This window comes from Ptychodera flava, chromosome 11, assembly GCF_041260155.1.
Source record: "Ptychodera flava strain L36383 chromosome 11, AS_Pfla_20210202, whole genome shotgun sequence".
NCBI lineage: Eukaryota > Metazoa > Hemichordata > Enteropneusta > Ptychoderidae > Ptychodera > Ptychodera flava.
Window position 1 is genome coordinate 32804 of NC_091938.1, and position 12602 is coordinate 45405.

At 35.1% G+C, this 12602-nt stretch overlaps 1 protein-coding gene across 3 annotated transcripts in view; it reads right to left on the bottom strand.

The window, feature by feature from the left end:
• Nucleotides 1-12602, bottom strand: part of LOC139143195 (probable methyltransferase TARBP1) — a 119572-nt gene that overhangs the window by 22125 nt on the left and 84845 nt on the right. Inside the window, exons 21-23 of one of the 3 annotated variants that reach the window (XR_011554553.1) lie at nt 11227-11370; nt 9937-10128; nt 4888-5012 (exon numbers count right to left, since the gene is read on the bottom strand). Coding sequence is in view for 2 of the 3 variants with exons in the window: in XM_070713326.1 (XP_070569427.1) it covers nt 4888-5012; nt 9937-10128; nt 11227-11410 (501 nt within the window). In the remaining variant the exon portion in view is untranslated. Of the gene's footprint in view, nt 1-4887; nt 5013-9936; nt 10129-11226; nt 11411-12602 lie in introns of all 3 variants that reach the window. The other 2 variants (XM_070713326.1, XM_070713327.1) reach the window with 2 other exon arrangements.

Consider the following 12602-nt stretch of genomic DNA (forward strand, 5'->3'; position numbering starts at 1 on the left):
TTCATGTTCAAAAAATAAACGTTTTGAAGTATGCTACGGTGTGTGTGTTTTGTGCAATTTCTGTAATTTTGAGGTGCATTGCAGCAAAATGTGAGGCCTTATTTAGTTTCTATTGAGAAAACTCTAAGCTGAAACTGTAAAACCAGTTACATTGTAGATCAAGTGTATCTCTAAGTCTAGACAGAGCAACTGTCCATGCTGGTCTACAGCAATTAATCAAGGAGTCGGTGGCTTTGAAATGTGTCGTGATACCCAAGCTTATCGTTTGTGTCGTACGTGAAATGTGTACGTCTCATACGCTGAGTTGCGGTGCCTAGTTGAAATCCACTGTAATGTGACACTGCGATATCCTTTGATGCTACCTTTCGAGAATAGAGTTGTCTTCATCAGTCCTTCATTTTTTTTGGGTGAAACATGTGCACTGATTGAATGATTGTAGGTGTTACCAATCGAGTTGTTCCACTGAAGTTCAGTTTGTTCAAGTACGGAAGCTAGAATGTCTACTGTTCGTTCAGGCTGTATTTGTGTACGCTCATTTGAATCGGAGATCGGACTGTTGTAGGTTTTGTGAAGTTTGGCATCATCGTAACGCTTATATTTCCGTTTCTTATATATGTGATTAGACTACGCTCACAAATAACGGTGAGAGGCAGAGGAATTTGTGTTGGATTCGAAAATTTTGGGAGATTGTAGAGGGGTACTTGGAGTTTTAGATCTGCATATAGGGGACCTGAAAATGTTTTGGTTCCCTTTTACTTTTTACGATTCCAAGGTTTTGAAATTAATTTAATGAAAATTTAATAACATTTAAATGTCGTCCGATTGTCCAAACTTAGTAATACTTAAACAAGATTTAGAATCGTTTGGTTGCATTTCATTACTTTTATCTCGAAAACATCTTGTATTCTCTATTGCCTTGTTGTTGCATGATTGTTCTCATGTATCGTAATGTTTCGCGTTTAACAAGGCCCTTGAATGTTGCTGTTTGGTTTCGTGAACCGCAATGTATCTGTTGGTTTTGTGTGTGTTTTGCAGTCGAGAATGTTCTCTTTGTTCCACCGATGACCTTTATAGATAATGAGGTCTAATGATATGATTTCTTGAGAAGAGCTTTCGAAAATTTGAAAGTATGATGCATTTGTTCATGTTTGATATGAATTCATTAAGCTCGTTTTGAGTTCCAATGAGAATCATACATCGTTTCTGAATCTCAGTCAGAGCGATATTTGTTCAGTGTGTTGCTGAATTATTCTCATTTTGTCTTGTGAAATGATTGTCAACATGTGCAACTATTTTGGGAAGCATTTTTCATGTTATGGGGACAAAAATTAAAATTGAGAGTAAGACCAAAAATATGGCAGATCATACTAGGTGATCCCAAACTTTCTAGTATTGTGAATTTCCTACTGCTTATTGGTAAAAGGTACATTTATATTTGTCGTTGTAAAAAGACCTTGCCTAACTTTACAGCATACAAAAGATTTGTGAACTCTATACAAAAAACTGAGTATCACATTGCCTTGAGGAAAGATAAAAATTTTGCCCATAATAAAAAGTGGAGAATTTACAGTACTAATATCCACCAAGACCCTAGCACAACAGACATACACAATAATGATGTATATGATCACTACTTTATTGATTTCTGTAATGTCTTTTTTTTTTCTCAGAGTTAATGAGACATGTTTTTGAAAATTTTTGATAACTCCAATAAAAACGTTTAAAAAAAAATGTAATGTTGGGAATTTCTGGTAAAACTGGAGATCTCGTACCGCACCTAAATACATGGCGGTAAATTCACTGTTGACTTGAAAGTGTTGTTTTTCATGATCATTTTCAGCATAGCTATCATGTATTTTGTTGTTGGTTGTTTGATTATGCAATCATTTGATGATCTTTCCTTATTTAATGCTCTGTCGACTGATTCCATTGCTTCATTCTGCTGTGTATTAGTGTACATTGAAACAATGTCTAGTGTTACCTATGTCGCATTAGTCGGAACTTTTGTCTCAATTTTACGTGTAAAATCAGTCGTATCTTTGATGTATGTTGTTTATTTCTTCACGATTTATTTGAGAAAATAGTCAATGAATTTTGATCTGTGAAAGGTTGGACTGCATCATCCACTTTTTTTTTCTTTGAAATTTTTTTATTTATGCATCATCCACTTATAATTGGGCGGCCCACGAACTTTCCTCGTGGGCGTCATTTTGTTAACTTGTATTTTTAGCATAAGGTACCAACTTGTAAGTTGTGCTAGTATTTTACTGTTATCTGGAATAATCGCCATGGCTAATTAACACTTTATATAAAACAGCCAAACATAATATACACTGACAATATACACAATATCATACACAAAATGCAAACAACGAAGATATGAACGGTGTGTTGAGTTGCTTTTCCTTCATTATATAACAATAAATACGATAAATGAAATATGGTGCCTTCTGTCTACATATTCCACATAACTGAACTGAAAATACAGATGTAACAGATGTAGTAACCAATGATGTCTCCATCAAACAAGATTTCTAGAGAGATTGAAACAAAAATGACATCAATAATACAAAAGGGTCATTCAACACACAGCTATTTATAACAAGATTGGAACTAATTTGGGATAATTGGATGGTGAAGTAATGTCGATTTAATTTGCAAATTTAAGCTCATCTGCTTTTCTTTTTACTTGTTTTTAAGAGTAACTTGTTATATTTCAACACTCAACTATAGAGCACAAAACACGCTTTAGAAAATTTGCAAAATATGAAGACCCAATTATCCCAAATTAGTTCCAATTGGTTTTATGTATTCTTGTTGTTCAGTTATATGGGAATTAGACAGGAAAATGTTCCAGTTTGCGTATCCTTAATAAACAAAAAATCAATTGCAAAACAAATTCAGATATTTATCCCCATAACTTTAGCATTATTCGTTATTAGTACTCAATATTTTGAATATTAAAAAGTAGTCAAGATGTTTACGATTTAATTGAAAATATTCAATAAGAATATTTTAAATACATGTTTGGAGTTCATGATTCCATTCTACATGCAAATACCTATCATTTGATATATCACTTGATTGTTGAAAAGTAAGTTTAGAGTACTTTACAATTGATTTTAGTAATTTTATATTGTATTAATGCAAATTAGCTACCCGTGTGCATTATGCAAATTAAATCATTACAGCCCTTTTTGTCAGCTGCGTACCGTCATTTTTAATGAGGCAGAGATAATAGGCTCTCAAATAACGTTTGATGTGGTTGTGTGATGCGGTTCTATGTGTTAAAATTATCAAAATATCGTTATTAAAAAGGGGAAAGTGTATTGTACTACATTAGTACGAAAACATTTTAGTAAAATAATTTTAATATCTCTTTGGATATCCATTTTGTATTCTCCGTGCAAATACCTTTCATTTGATATATCAATCGATAGTTTTAAAGTATGTTTATAGTAGTAAATAAATTTCTAATTTTATATCGCATTTATGCAATAGGGTACCCATGTAAATTATGCAAATTAAGGGCCACGTCCGTACTTTACAGCTCCACATTGTCAATTTTCTTGAAGTAGAGATAGTAAACTTTCAAATAACGTATGATGATGCTGTAAGATTTGGCTTTTTGTATTAAATTTTTTTAAATATTGTTATTGAAAAGGGGAAAATATTTTTTCAATATAAATATGACAATATTTCAGTAAAATGAATTTTAATATCTTTTTGGATGTGTTTTTAGTATTCTACATGCAAATACCTTTCATTTGATATATCACTCGATAGTTTAAAAGTATTTTTCGAGTAGTGAATAATAAATATCTAATATTAATCGCATTTATGCAAATTGGGTACCCGTGGGACTTATGCAAATTAGGGGCTACATCTGTACTTGACAGCTAAATGTTGTCTTTTTTCTTCAAGTAGAGATAGCAAGCTTTCAAATGATGTATAATGTGGCTGTATGATGTGGCTGTATGTGTTCAAATTTTTAAAATATTGTTATTCAAAAGGGTAAAATATGTTTTTCAGTATTAATATGAAAATATTTCAGTAAAACCATTTTAAATATCCTTTTGGATATCAATTTTGTATTCTACATGCAAATACCTTTCATTTGATATATCACTCAATAGTTTAAAGTATGTTTAGAGTAGTTAACAATGAATTTCCTAATTTTATATCACATTTATGCAATTTGGGTACCCATGTGAATTATGCAAATTAGGAGGTTATGGCCCTACTTGGCAGCTCCACATCGTCAATATTCTTAAAGTAGAGATAATAAGCTTTCAAGTGACGTATGATGTGGCCGTATGTAAGGTGGGTACATTAAGTGTGAAAAATAGGTGAGCCTGCCGCTCGCCTAATACAGTTAAGCAGGCCACAAATGAGGCCTAGAGGAACTACATGAGCTGTAGGGCTAAACAGACTAAGAGGATTTGCAATATGTTTGTAGGCAAAGGAGCACTTCACTTCACCTAGGGATAAAGGGAACCAATCGGGGAAATCAAAACCAAATTATCAAGCTGTGGTGTGCCCTGAACCAGCCAACAGGCAAGGATACCAACCCACTTGAATCCTCCACAGTTGATGCCATTTCACTCGTCTGTAAATCAGACCCCACATGTACAATGATTATCACATCTTATTTGATAGTAATCACCCTGTGTCACCTTCCAACCTATAGTTATCATCTACCAGTATATCTCTATTTCACCATTTGTTATTTTTGTTAAATTTCACAGCAGAGCATGGTTGTACACTTGAAAATTCATTCTTTCTGTAAAAATTTTCCTGGCCATCACAAAACATCCATGAAGCTTGATTGGTTTGGCAGGTCCTCATAATTGCATATAGCCATGAGAAAATTTGGTGACAGTATACCTCTTGCAATTGAAGCCACTTCTCAGCAGTCACACTCAAACTTTGAAAATCATGACTTTCAGCATACTGTAGATTACCCAGAACAAAGGTACCAACACCGAATATTTCACTTGTTCTACAAAGTCCTGAAAAAGAAGAACATTGAGTAGATTAACATTAGATGACATAAAAAGATTTATGAAAGTCAGATGAATGAGAAGTATGGTGACTGCTTGGAATAAAGTTTAACAAATGAAAGTAATTATCGAAATTGATGCTGTTTTTTTAGTTTTTATAATTTAATTTTTACCATCTCTTTAGTGTCAGATTTAGCCTGAGAATCAACATCAGTTGATGAAATTTTGAATTATGCTTCATTGTTATTCAACTTGCTACTCTTGACATGACATCATAACAGATGTTGAAAGGTTTGTATTTTATCAGCAACCTTAAGGATACGAATGGATAATTTCTCCTTGGCAGATGAGTAGTCAACAGTGCTGTACCTGTCTTTCACTTCTTGAACACAAGGAAGCAAATGACTCTAAATGCAGATCAAAGATTTACGTGCCAATCAGTTACTTGGTTTCCCGATGCACTTTGTTTTGAATTGTCTAAACTTTTTTTTTAGCAGCTTTCTGTCGTCCTTGAGTCACATACTTTTTGATCCATTCTTCTAACAAAAACCTGTAATTTTTTTATTTGAAGCCAGTTCCATGACCGTTAAACATGTTCTGTGAAGTTTTGGCAGTCTGGCGAATCATTTCTGGTGTGGATAGACAGCTCTTAAGGTGGAGCTGCATGTTGCCAACACAGTTTTTTTCAAAGCAATATTGCTCATCAAAGATGACAAGGAAACCCCCCCTCCCCCATACCATATATTTTCAAAAAGCAGAGACTCTAAAGTTTAGTATGGTAGCAGTAGTTTACTTGAAGGATGAAGTGGGTATAAATTTGGGGTAAAAAACCTCAATTTTGGTATTAACGATAAAAATAAATTTAGGTCAAAAACTTGACACAATTTTCTGAAATGTAATATTTCATATGAAAGAAGATTATATGAAGAAAAAAACGACCATTTTATTTTGCATTGTCTATTTTCTTTCAAAAATGGCAAGGATTGAAAGACTGACATTCAAAAAAGTGATCAAAATCATAATTAGCAAAATTCAAATGCCTCTTATTCAAAATCTAAGAATTTCATTGCCAAACAAAATAGTCTTTTTTTTCATAGAGCATTTACAGAACATAATGTGAAAATTAAAAAAAAATTGACCCAGCCATAGTGGAGTTAACTACTTTGGAAATTATGAAATTGGGAGAAAAAAAAGCCAGGAAATCGAGTGATTTGCATGCATTTGCATATATTAACACTTCTTTATCACGCAACTTATGACTGCTTGACAAGCTAAAAGGTGAACCCAACCAATATTTTAATCTTGGGTCAACAAATTAATTAAAATTGAATGAATATTTGAAAAAATATGATTTTTGAGCAAAATATGCTGTGTTGGGTGCAGCGCCCCCTTAAGTGAGAACTTGATGTACTTATCACACAGTGATGCGAGAGATTCTTACCCACAAGACAATTAATGTGACAACTTCCTACCCTGGGCTATGAAAATTGATATGAAACCTTCCTACTTTGTGCTAACATTGCTATGACAAGTTCCCATTCTAGACCAACATGGATGTGACAACTTTCTGAGGTGAGCTTAACACTGATCTGAGAACCTCCCACACTGGGCAGCTTAACACTGATCTGAGAACCTCCCACACTGGGCTATACATACCGGTAGATACAAGTGTGTATGTGCGATGTATGATAGTGAGCATGCGTGCGTGAGTGCTTCACGACCCTTACCGAAAATTATTTCTACTGCAAATTTGCCGTAAGTTTGCTGCAAATATGCAGCAAGCATATAGCTTGCAGGAAGGAGTTGCAGAAGTTTGCAGCTAGCTGTGACCCTCCTGCAAACCCTTAAGTCAGTTTGCTGCAAATTTGCGGTAAACGACTAAGTTGCTGCAAATTTGCGGCAAACCAGATTATTGCTGCAAATATGCAGCAACACATGAATGACATATTTCCCACTATTTCATTACCAGGGAGTACACACTACACACTGAGTACTGTTGCACTTCGTGACCAGTCATGTGTAAGCAACATAAAATTGATCTTTCATTTATATTTTATGTTCATTTATTTCATAACAGACAATCCACTTTTTAAATTATAATAACTGGTAATGCTAGATAATGAACAGCTCCAGTTATGCTGGTGAAAGCATTGCATGGATATAGAGTGCATCTATAGTATATACCGTAGTGACATGATGTAATAAAACTTTTAAGTGCCCTTTGACAATCTGGTTGGGTAAATTATGGTTGGATCGAAAACTGAAATTTTAGGGAAACAAATTTTTGAAACAGGGACTTGTCTAAGTCTTGCAAGTTACACCGTGTATTTTCTGCGAATGATACCAAAATGCAAACAGTTTCGAACGAAATGTGCGTTTGATGATGGTCTGTAAGGACACGTCGTAGACTTTTGTTACTGCAAATCTGTACAGTAATGTTTCCGCTACTACCTCCAAGCAGAGTAGTGGCTGTGCTCCAAGCTATTCATCCCATGATCAATATAGTACATGTATACGGTACGTACAATGCACTGCAGCTTACACTGTCTGTCCCATCGATGCCGCTGACAAAATCTCGCCTTCTGATAACATGGGTCGAGGTAAAAGGCTTTTGTCCATGTTTTCAGCGTTAGAGTTATATTGCCGAGCACAAATTTGAGGTTTAGGATTACACTCCATCCCGAGTCGCTGTACGAAAATTCAATGCGCTACTTCACCAACGTCCAACACGTCCTGTGTATATCAGCTGCGAGCAGCCGACATGTTTACACTCTCCGGTCACGGTTCATCAAGGTCAGTTCGCGCATTGATATTGATTCTTCGTGCTGAAAGAATTTTTACTCTCTTTTTAGTCTTTCTATGATAAAAATAACCATTTTCATTAAACTAATAAATTAAATGCTATAATAAGTATTAAATATAACGGATTGGTGCAGATGTAGAGTCAATTCCAGCATTTAAAAACGGGACTACATTATCAATCGCGTAATGATTTATAGATCGCACTTCCGTTATCGTCATGAGGCTTGATCGGCGCGAAGTTAGATTTTAGTACCATCGGCCAGTGTCGGCTGCGTACTTGTGAGCAGGGAGTTTTCTAGTGGACAATTTCGTGATCTTTCTATGGAATCGCCAGCCAAATGATATCACATAGTTGCAAAAACGTGTATACAGTACCAGGGACAGGCGGAGTTCTAAATTTGTGAACGCGAGCGGCAGTAAAGATGCCGACTATATTTTTCTGAGTACGGTATTTACACACAGCACGGTGAGACCTGCAACCGGACCGGGAATTGTCCAGCGTCTGCGAGCCGTTCAGAAATGTAAGTCAATGTACCGTTCGTCTGTACATCGATCGCTATAATTATGTTCTGTAATCGTTGTATTGCAATCTTTACCTAAAGATAAATTTTCATTGAGTACTGATTCATACTGAATTCACTTTCGTTTCACAACAGTTACTTACAGTAAGTGCTGAGATTTTTGCAGATTGTCGCCGTCGTGTATGTAAACAACATACGGCGAGTTGTTTTAATCATTATTAATTTAATTTTGATCATGAATATTTATGCATTTTCTGCTTCAATTTTTCAACTTGATTTTGTCTCATTTTCAAATAATTATCGATTTCTTTCATGAAATTTACAATGTTTGGTCAAACAGTAAAGACTTGCACTCTTCCCTGAATGAAAAGGGGACAAGAAATTCAGAGAACAGAAAGCCAAATCGCAGCCTTTGACAGTAATGTAAATGTTACATGAAACTTCTCAAGTCAAAAGAAAATCTTGACATGATCATGACACTTATGTGGCATGAAATGAACATGGCATATAAAAAAAAGTGTACCACAATTGAATTTAACCTTTTTTTCTCTGTCATCTTTTTGTTTATAATGACTTTATTTGCGCTGACCATTGTTTCTCGTGAAACTGGTATTTCAGAGTTTAGTTGGATAAATAATATTTATATATTGGCGGACTGTGGACAGCGCAAGATGTGTTTTATCCAACTAAACTCTGAAATACCAGTTTCACGAGAAACAATGGTCAGCGCAAATAAAATAATTTGCTGTATGGAGTTTGCGGCAAATTTTCAGTAACATTCAAATTAATTTGCCGCAAGTTTGCTGCAAGGATTGTGCCGCAAATTTGCTGCAAAGAGTTTGCAGCAACGTTGCGGCAGGGAGTTTGCTGCATATTTGCAGCAAGTTCACAAGAAACCTAATTTGCATCTGAAAAATGAACCACCCGCATATTTGTGGCAAATAGTTTGCTGCAAATTTACTGCAAAGCTTGTGGCAAATTTGCAGTAACAGTTTGCGGGAAGCCTAAAATTTCGGTAAGGGGAACTCTACAACGTGTTGAGCGGTCTCAGTCAGAAAAAATGTAACAACTTAGCCGGCTATTGAACCACTCTTTTTTGGGAGTGGAGATTTAGCCGAGTGGTTCTGTCTGTGGCCTCTCAGCTAGGCGACTGATGCCGTATGTTGTGGGTTCGAATCCGATTGAAAACTATCCGTACATGAATGCATAGATCTGCATGCACTCAGATGTTTCATACACTGAACCAACATAACCAACGCAACACTGCAGATGGATATGGAACAGCCTTCATTTTACAATGGCTCAAGTTGAAAATAATGTAAGTGAAACCTTACATGATTGCATATTCTAAAATGTTATCTTTTCCATCAGAATAGAATGTAGAAGATAAATGTCCGACGTTTCAGCCGATATCTCTAAATGTCTAAATATCTCGAAATCAGTCTATTTTCCAGAAATCTTAACAATTGCAGCATAGACATAATTCATCTCACATACATAATTGCACAGTTACACAAATCTTATTATATTTTCTTGTGAATAAAAATTTCTGGAGGAATGTAAATCTTGATAGCTTGATAACTATAATCACAGAACGGACATCCATTTACCTCCAAGGTTTGGTCGTTTATCAATGAGTGATGTTACCAGAATCAATTTTCCTCCTTTCCTGTTGCCATAACTACCAATATCATCAAGGTCATGGCTGAGAAGAGTCTCTGTCCATGGCGTTATCTTTTTCTGCACATCACCAGTATTGACTATCACATCTGCACTTTCACTGCTTGAAGAGGAATGTGCTGCTGTAAACAGATATAAAGTATGATATAAAGAAACTTGGCTTATATACAACATTGAAATATTATAGCTTAATTAAACTACCTTGTACATGGGCAGTATTAATATGTACATGGTATTAAATGCACCTACATCTCACCCTTCGCAATATATCTTTCTTCTAAAGACAGCCAATCTACCGGGGTACATCCTTTATCACAGCCATACACTTTAAATGTAGGTTTTGTGATAATAATGAGATTGACAGATATCTTATCTATCATTTCATTCCATTTCTTACTTACTGTGTTTTGTAATGCACTATAACCAACTGCATCATTTTTACGTGTTCCATATTTTTTTCAAGTATGGCAGAGTTTGAAACATAACATATAACATACATATAACGTATAACATGTCAACAGAATATGGACAATGACTGTTACAGTCAATTACAGTATGATAATGTTGCTTGAGTTATTTTTTACATGTAAGAAGTATTCATTTTGCAATTTCACTTGTCAATTATCTCACAAACACAGACAACAAGTGACTGTCAAAATGAAAGTATTGCATCTAGTGGCTACCTAAGGAGTGATCGAAATGTTTGTCTGAAGGGGCAATTTCATGGCTCTTCAAAATGGCAGTCTAGGATCCCTGTTTTCAGATTACAGATCAGTTTCAGTGTTACACTTGTATTGTGGCTGTCTACATAAATTTGTTCCAGCTGTTTGGCACTTTAGGTGAATTCCAAGCAAATTGGAAACTGTAGACCAAAGCCATGTTTTGCGGAGTTGGCTCTCAAACTGGGGTCAGAGGTTAGGGTCAGAGGGGGTGTCCAATCTCATGCATGGCCCAAATACCACTAATTATCAGAGAAATGATTTTTCCATGAGATTAAAATTAAATGCATCACAGTTGTTTGAAACAAGATGTGCATCATTTAATCCAACGGTAATAACCAGTATTGTTTTGATCTCTTTACAAAACCAATACAGATTAGGATGAAATAACAACTCCAGGAAATTCTTGTTTTTGTTTCCACAGTCATTTGGTTGAAAGATATTGTCATGTAACATATGATAATTTCTGGATATGTTAAAATAAGACAAAGGTTAGCATACTTGGTCCCCGCACTTTCCAAGTCCCTGGCTCACACATCTTAAGATCATCTCTTTCATTTCGGAATGGTATGATAAAATCCATCTCTGATGATGATATGGAACAGAGCTCTGCTTGCAGGATATCTGGTGATATCAATTCTTCTTCTATGACATTACACAGAAATGGAAGAGTGTGGAAGATAGTCTGTAAAAATTATGAAAGTTCAACGTCTGTAATAAATATAGGCTGGTACAGTGATGAGAGTTCAAGGTCTGTAATACTCTTTTAATTCTCACCATGTCAAGAAGAAGCAGATGGGCATGACAAAATAGAGAGAACCATTGCCAAAGAGCAAAGTAAAAACACTGACAATTTCCATTCCAACTGTAACATGGTATTCTTTATCTGTGTTCAAAATTAAACTGATTATGCAATGTGGATAAAGAAATGATGTTTTGTGAAATTACAGCTTAAATTTATTCTTGAAATGAAGAGAAAAGTTTGCATGAAGACGTCATGTTTCACGCATAAATTCAACTTAGTTTCCAGCTTCTACCTCTGTGTTTCAACTAATCAGAATCAATCGACACCATTATGCATTTTGATGCAAGTTAAAATAGTTGCCTTTTCAAAGATCAAACAGCAACGTTGTAAAAATTCTTCAAATATGAAAAATAATTACTTAAAAAGATAAAATTGTATGTGTCAAAAAGACAACAAAAGATCAATCATTGATTAGAGCAGCAAGGCAGATGTGACATCAAGAAAAATTGTGCTACAAGGCAATAGGGCTCATAGAATTGAAAATACTGGAAAATATATTTCTGCTTTCCTCCAGGTTCTGTCAAAGGAACTTCCATGCTGGCTGCTTAAAAAGGCTGGCAAGGTGGCCTACGGGTCTTATCTACATTTGCTGTACTAACTGTTGATGCTGTAGACCCAGGTCCAACTCCTGGTGTAACGACTCATTTATTATACCAACTTTGAATTACATCTGTTTAGATATGTCTAGTAATGGCTTTATGATGAAAATCCATAACAAAATGGCTGTCTGGCAAATATATTGGATTGTATCAGGACACAAACCAACATGTACATGTAAATGTATGTAATAGTACAGTGTCCTTGTACCAAGATTGAATGAAATCAGTTAAGGTATGTCTGTGTAATGACTTTGAATGTGACAAAACCATGACAAAATGGCCACTTGGCAGCCATATTAGATCGTACCCTAAAATAAATTGATGTGCACATATACTGGTATCAACTTCGAATCGAAACAATCCACACGTCCCACTTACATATACAACGCTAGGCATGTCTAAATTACAATTAAAGACAATATTCTAGACTTGACAAAATTGAAAAAAAATGACTGCTTAGCAGCCATATTGGA